At 45.0% G+C, this 7,007-nt stretch overlaps 1 protein-coding gene across 1 annotated transcript in view; it reads right to left on the bottom strand.

The window, feature by feature from the left end:
* Positions 1-564: 564 nt before the first annotated feature.
* slc35a2 (solute carrier family 35 member 2) overlaps positions 565-7,007 on the bottom strand; it is a 12,027-nt gene continuing 5,584 nt past the window's right edge. The window contains exons 4-5 of the mRNA XM_061058450.1: positions 6,120-6,712; positions 565-1,611 (exon numbers count right to left, since the gene is read on the bottom strand). Coding sequence (XP_060914433.1) covers positions 1,584-1,611; positions 6,120-6,712 — 621 coding nt within the window. The 3' untranslated portion in view covers positions 565-1,583. The remainder of the gene's footprint in view (positions 1,612-6,119; positions 6,713-7,007) is intronic.

Raw genomic sequence — 7,007 nt, 5'->3', positions numbered from 1 at the left:
TGTGTGTGTGTGTGTGTGTGTGTGTGTGTGTGTGTGTGTGTGTGTGTGTGTGTGTGTGTGTGTGTGTGTGTGTCATGCTCTGGATGGGAAACCAGTGACTCTCTGAACAGTCACTGTCTCCCCCTGCTGGTCTCTGCACCGAACTGCAACCAACATATTTTATATCTGACTGAAGGAACCTGGAGATTATCTGAGAAATGAACATCATTTTTTAAAGGTTCATTATAAGAAACATGTCAGATTCACTGTGACGTTAAAGGGTTTACTGTAAATTTAATGCAGTTTTAAATAATTACACTTAGATGTTTAAAATGAGCAGACAGCTGTTTGCAGCTCGTGTTTGCAGTGTGACAAAGACGATATAAAACACTGAAGACAAATTTAAAAAACACTTTGGAGCTCGGGGACAGAATCTGAAGCATCATCTTGCGACCTCAAATCCAGAACATCCAGGAGGAAAATGGACGGATGGAAAGTTCCATGTGTGAAAGAAATGAAACTGAATCTTTCTGTTTTTTTTATTCACCAGTTTATTTCGGAGTGATTTTATGGAGTTCCTCCACAAAGGGAAAGAAACAGTTTGTGACAGCATGATGTTTGATTTCCTCTTTAATGTCTCAGTTTGACATAAAGCTTTAAAAACAGACGCAGACTGTTCAGGAGGCAGCGAGGTGAGAAACACTGTAAACTTTCACCTTAAAGGTCACTTGAGGTCGACTTTCTCTTTCAGCTTAATTCAGTTCTCCGCTGGTCGTTTTCAGCGCTGAGGCACTTTAGTGTTTAAAACTTTAACAGGAAATGACATAAAAGTTTTCTGTGCTAAACATTAAAGGTATGATCGAGACGTTCAGAGTGGACGTTGCACTTTAGCACCAGTCTCTCTCTTAGTATGGAAACGGCTTATAACAACATGTTTGATCCTCGCCGTCCCGTCGGTGTGAACACAGAGCTGAGAACAACACACCCAGAGGGAGTTTGACTTCATGTTTAAAATGTTGCATTCATTCATTTAAAGAAATTCACGTCTTAATAATAAATACTACCTTTGAGTTTGAAATGTTGACAGGCATCAGAAGTAAAATAAATATAATAAAATATTTTGTTCACTGGCTTTAAATATTCCTCCGTCTCTTATCTCTGATTTTAAAACACATCTGAGTAAAAGTCAGAGTTCAGTTTGACTGTTGACTCTAAAGAAATGCTTATTATCATGTTGAAATATTTCAGCAGCACGACGTCTGAAGAGGTACTCAGATATTCATCTTCAGTCAAAGTTCAAATAAGTAAAATTTCTGCATCCAAAACGTTGAACTTTTAAAACTTCTTAAAGCTGAGGAGTTAAAATGTTCACTGTTCCTCTCCTGAGATTAAAGGCACACACACATATCTGGGAGTGAACATGACAGGCAGCTCACCTGGAACTAAGCACGTTTTTAAAACAGTATCATGATATGGCTGCAGTACCGTGTTACACCAGCGGGGGGGGCTGTAGTTCTGAAACAGGAAGTTGAGTAAAAGAAATAAACGTTTTGTTTTTGTTTGGACGTCGTCAGGATGAAGGCAGCAATCCGTCTGTCCGTCGCTCAGGATCCTTTTTGTTTACCTGCACACCTGGACGACAAACAGGAAGAAGGAGGTTAGAATAAACCACTCTGATTGGTCGGTTTCAGGGTCGTTCCACTGATTTTACACATGAAGTTAGGATGAGTCGAGCTCTTTGTCAGCCGGTGAAAACTGATTTAATGAATATACATGAAATGAAATTGCTGCTGACGTTTAGTTTCGGCAGTTTCCTGTTTGCAGAAACTAAACGTGGGCGGAGTTTCAGATCATGAGGTAAACGTATGTCGGAGTAATCCCAGGATGAGTCTGCAGAGGGCGCTAAACGGCTTTGTTCTGTAAATCTCGCCAAAGAATTTCTCCAGAAGGCTTCAAGCCTCTACTTACACTGACCAGACCTGGAGAGCAGCCCTCCCCCGGCAGCCCTACAGCGTTCTGCCTCACCAGGAAGGCTTCCAGAGAGCCGGCCGATCAGAAGAGAGAGGGCACATGGGGAGGCGGGCCTTACCATCTCATGTCATATCAAGGCAAAGTATTGTGTGTGTCTGTGTGTGTGTGCGTCCCAACCTCAAACAGGAAGTGTTTACTTTTATCATGACGACATAAACCGACCTTCACCGCTCGCCGATCGGTCAGGCCAACATTAGCTCGTTATCATGCCGCCTCGTTTTTCTACTAATTCCTCTACAATGACCATTTCATTTTCAAAGTTGTCCAACCAGCGCAGAAGGTCAACGTCAGCAGATTTTGGACGAGACGCAGTCTGTGGTGGGAGTGACCTCCGTCGTCCAATCAGGCGTCTCTGCTCATCAACATAGTGTGAGCGTGTAGAAAGTCCAGTTGATAAAGTGATGAAATACACGATCACGAGTCTGGATGATGTGTTTTATTTTGAAATTGACAGGAAGCTCTGTGCGTTTCCTTATCTGACTTCCTGTCTGGGTCGTTCTATTCTGTCCAGCGTCCTCCGTCGATAATAGACCCGGTGCGTATTTGAAACGGAGAAGAGCGTAGAGACGGACCGAAACAGGAACATCGACTAGAGTGGCAGCGATCTACGGCGCTGACGGACGGCGGCGTGCACGGAGTATGTGGAAATCGGAGGTCAGACTTGATTCTCTGCTAACAGGAAGCTGCTTCACTGTCGGAAAATAAACCCAGCAGAACATTAAAAATACATTAAAAAACTTCTCGTGGTCACGAAGAAACTGATCGTGGTCGATCTACAAATTAAGACAAAGTCGAGTTTTTGAGTCCATGTCGTTTATAAAAAACTTTACCAAGAGAAGTATTTACACATTCAGAGGCAGAATACAAGAAATCAACAATCAGGTGCAAACTGTTCGATTCCCTCGTGACGTTTTTAAACAAACACAGACCTGCAGACAGGAAGAGGAATTGGACGATTTATTTTAACCTGGAAGGTCCAAAATAAATCCTGCAGGATCTTTTTATCAGACTTTCAGGATGTTGTTTTTTTTTGTTTTTTTTTAAACAACCAGCAGGTGGTGCTCCAGTTTCAAAATAAAAGTGTAAAAAAATGTTTTTCCTTTTTTTTATGTCAAATTCAAAATGTGAAACTGATCTCTTTTCATTTTTTTAAACCCGATTCGGGCTTTTATTTTGAAGAAACAGTAGAAACCTAATTTCTATAACCTGACTTGAGATCGTAAATATTTGATTCTGCTGTGAAAGCAAGTTTTTATTTTCTGACGATCTCAGGAACATTTGAATAACGACACTCATCTACGGAAGCCCTTAGCGGACAAACATCGTTATCCTTTTGTTAAACCGTTTTGTTTCAAGAGTAAAGTCGTTAATTTACGATAATTTATCCGTAAATCGATTTAAATACAGCTCTCTATGATGTTTAGAATTTAGACTGTAGTACCCATTTTAAACACTAGGGGGCAGAGTTACATACTGCTCCTTTGATTATGAAGCATGCAGAGATGCTCTATTCTCAGGATGATCTTCTCGAATATAAAATAAAAAAACAGTTGAGATGACAGAAGAAGAAATGGCCGCTGACTGTCCCTCGTTCGTTTAATCCAGATAAATATGTTGAACTGATCACAGAACAGATTTTATTTATGATGATATAGAAACTGAAATCTGGAGCGACCTGCTGAGTTTTCCTCCTCGTTCACCACCACCAAACACAAACCAACAGCCGTTCAATCCCACATTCCATTAAATTAAAAGATATATTACTCAAGAGTTCTTTTTGGAAATCCTCAGAGACACAATCCGTCCGCTGGTTGATATAGATATTCATATTTCTATACATTTAAATTAAAAAACAGAAAAGAGAAAAGTCAAAAATAAAAAAAGAAACGTTCTGAAACGTTTGAGTCTTTGATTCCCACCGCCCGACGACAAACGAGATTTCTGTCAACGCGCTGAGAGGAAATAAATCTAAATAAAAAAATGTTTTGTCTCCGGGTCGATCTGAAGGTTCAAACTGTTCACGATGACGTTTAGTGTTTCATCGTTTAATGAAGAACCACCTCTCCTTAAATACGGACGCCAAGCTCCATCGCCGCTACACGTTTATTACTTCTGTTTGATTATTTTGATTCAGCCTTAACGAGTCAATCATGATTAATCTCATACTACTTTGTCCCTTAAGGTGCACCGTAGAAAAGCCTCCTTTAAGCTGGCTACACACGAGACGACCTTCAAATCTTACATGGAGACCTCAGACACGAGGACGCTTCCAGACGACCCGGCCAGGCCGAGACGCCGCACAGCTGTTTGTTTGTTTGTAGGAACGAGATCTCACAGAATCTCACGTGACTTCAGAAGATAAACAAAAACATCAAACATGTTTGATTTTTATGATTCAGGGAAACTGACTCGATCGTGATCAGTAACACCACACACGACAAGCCTCACATCAGACCACGCCCCCTCCCCCGACCTGAAGGGCCTCAAATCGTCTCGGTGCTAAGCGTCCGCGGCGTCTGGATGATGATGTCACAGTGATGTTAAAAAAAAAGAAAAAAAAAAGAAATGCAGCTCGGAGCGTTTAACTGAACTAACTTAAACGTGGCGTCACAAACATCGAACATCGATCTGGAGACAAAACAACAACGACGAAAACTTTCCTCCCGACGTCAAACAGAAAACGTAAACACGGCGAAGTAGCTCAGAGGACGAAACAGACGAAGACGGCGTCCGACTGATCGAGAAACCCCGACACGCCGAAGAAGAAAAAAGAAAAAAACATTCTCCGCACGACGTCTTCTTCAACGAGACGCCTGCAGGATGAACACCTTCATTAATACGATTCATCATTTAAAAAGGAGCTCCAATCAAGGAGCACGACCCCCCCCCCCCAAACCCCGCCCCCTCAACACCCCCCGCCCCCGTCACCCCCGATCAGAGGTCAGAGTCTGAACCAGGTGAGACTGTACACCCACACATTCATCTATGGCTTCTGTACAGATGGAAGAAAAAGGCACCAACACAAACCGAGCGTCTACAGAGGCCAAAAAACATGGCCGCCAACAGGAAGCTGAGAGAGAGCGAGCGAGGAGACGTTTCCAGCGTGCAGCTCCACAGAAAAAAACAAAACAAAAAAAAAACACGCAGAGCAACTTTCTGCATCCAAAATTAAATTTACAGTCACTGGTAAACTCTTCTGTTTCTGTTTCTGTTGCCGTGGTTTCAAAACGGGAAATCGATATCAGTCGTCATCGCCGTGACGACCCCGGCGTGAAGCTGCGCGGTGAAAAACGTTCGGTCAGATCGAAACATCAATAAACGCTCGTTTCTCAGCGTAAGGCTTTTCTCTTCATTCAGTCAGTAAAGAAAAGAGATTTAAGGCAGAGAGGGCGAGACAGGTAACAGACAGACAGGTGCTCAGGGTTCCTGTGGCTCCTCCCCCTCCCCCCTGTGGCCCCTCCCCCCCCCGTCCTCCTCCTGTTGTGCTTTGAGCAGTTAGTCTGAGACGTGGACGGCTGAAGGAGGAGACGTGGCGTCCTCACTGAGCTCTGAGGAGGTCAGCTAGGAGGGAGGAGAGGTTTAGTGTTTTAAGGACAGAGGAGACGCCCTCGCCTCCTCGAGAGGAGACGCAGAAGAGAGGAAAGGAGGAAAGGAGGAGGAGTTAGTGTCTGCTCTCCTCTTCATCAGGAATGTTTATCTCTTAGGAGGTCACTGACTCCTCTTCTCCACAGGAGGAGCAGAAAGGAGGCGAGGAGGTCGGTGATGTTAGTTTAGGAGAGCAGAGAAGGAAAGGAAAGAGGAGGAAACTGAAGAGTCTCCAGGTGTTCTCAGGAGGAGGCGAGGAGGCAAGGAGGTACACGGTAGGTAAGGAGGAGTTAGGATGTGAGGAGGAGATCTGCCAGGTTTGGAGGAGGTGTGAAGGAGGAGGTCAGTTAAGTCGGGAGGAGAAGGAGACAAGAGAAGGAGACAAGAGAAGGAGAAAGTGAGGAAGAAAGGAGGAGATGATCAGAGGGCGAGCGAGCGTTGCTGAGCGCAGGAGAGAGAGAGGGAGTGAGCACCAGGAGAAACAGGAAGTGAGAGAGAGAGGGAGTCACTTGACCATCACTGACTTTGGCAGAAACGCCTCCATCTCTTCGCCTCCGTCCGTCCTCGGCGACGCCGAAGACGCCGAGGAAGACAAGGAGGAGGAGCTCGGGGACGAGGAGCCGCCGGGCGCTTTGGGGAGGCTGTACATGTAGACGGCGCCGATGACGAGCCCCGCCCCCGCCGTGAAGAGCAGGTCCACGTGGAAGCCGAACAGGTGGATGGACGCCACGGTGGAGACGATGATGGAGAAGGAGGTGGCGAAGCCCTTCAGGATGTTGTCCGCGTACTTCACCACCACGGCGACCAGCAGCCCACCGAACGCCTGGTTGAAGATGACGCACCACACCATGCCCGTGTAGCCGAACAGGAAGCCGTGCTCGGCGACCGCGGCGCCGTCGTTCCACCACAGTCCCAGCATGCCGAGCGCCATGCCGAAGATCCCCAGCTGCACGTTTCTCATCCACACGGACGCCGAGCTGCCCTTCAGGATCTTCTCAAAGTAAACGCCTGCGAAACCCGACGACAGACAGCTGATCACCACGGCAACCAGACCCACCGTGTAGTTCTGACCGGAGCTATCGGAGACCGACGCCTCCTTCTTCCCCTCCTGCTGCACCTGAGAGGAAATACAAGAAACACGTTAGCATTCCAACAGCATGTTAGCACTTCAATAGCATGTTAACATTCCAATAGCATGTTAACATTCCAATAGCATGTTAATATTTCAATAGCATGTTAACATTCCAATAGCATGTTAGCATTTCAATAGCATGTTAGCATTCCAATAGCATGTTAGCATTTCAATAGCATGTTAGCATTCCAATAGCATGTTAACATTTCAATATCATGTTAGCATTTCAATAGCATGTTAATATTTCAATAGCATGTTAGCATTTCAATAGCATGTTAGC

The sequence above is a fragment of the Labrus mixtus genome, chromosome 15, assembly GCF_963584025.1.
Source record: "Labrus mixtus chromosome 15, fLabMix1.1, whole genome shotgun sequence".
In the NCBI taxonomy this organism is placed as follows: Eukaryota; Metazoa; Chordata; class Actinopteri; order Labriformes; family Labridae; genus Labrus; species Labrus mixtus.
Note: the sequence above shows the minus strand (reverse complement) of the source record. Positions and strands in the feature narration are given on the sequence as shown.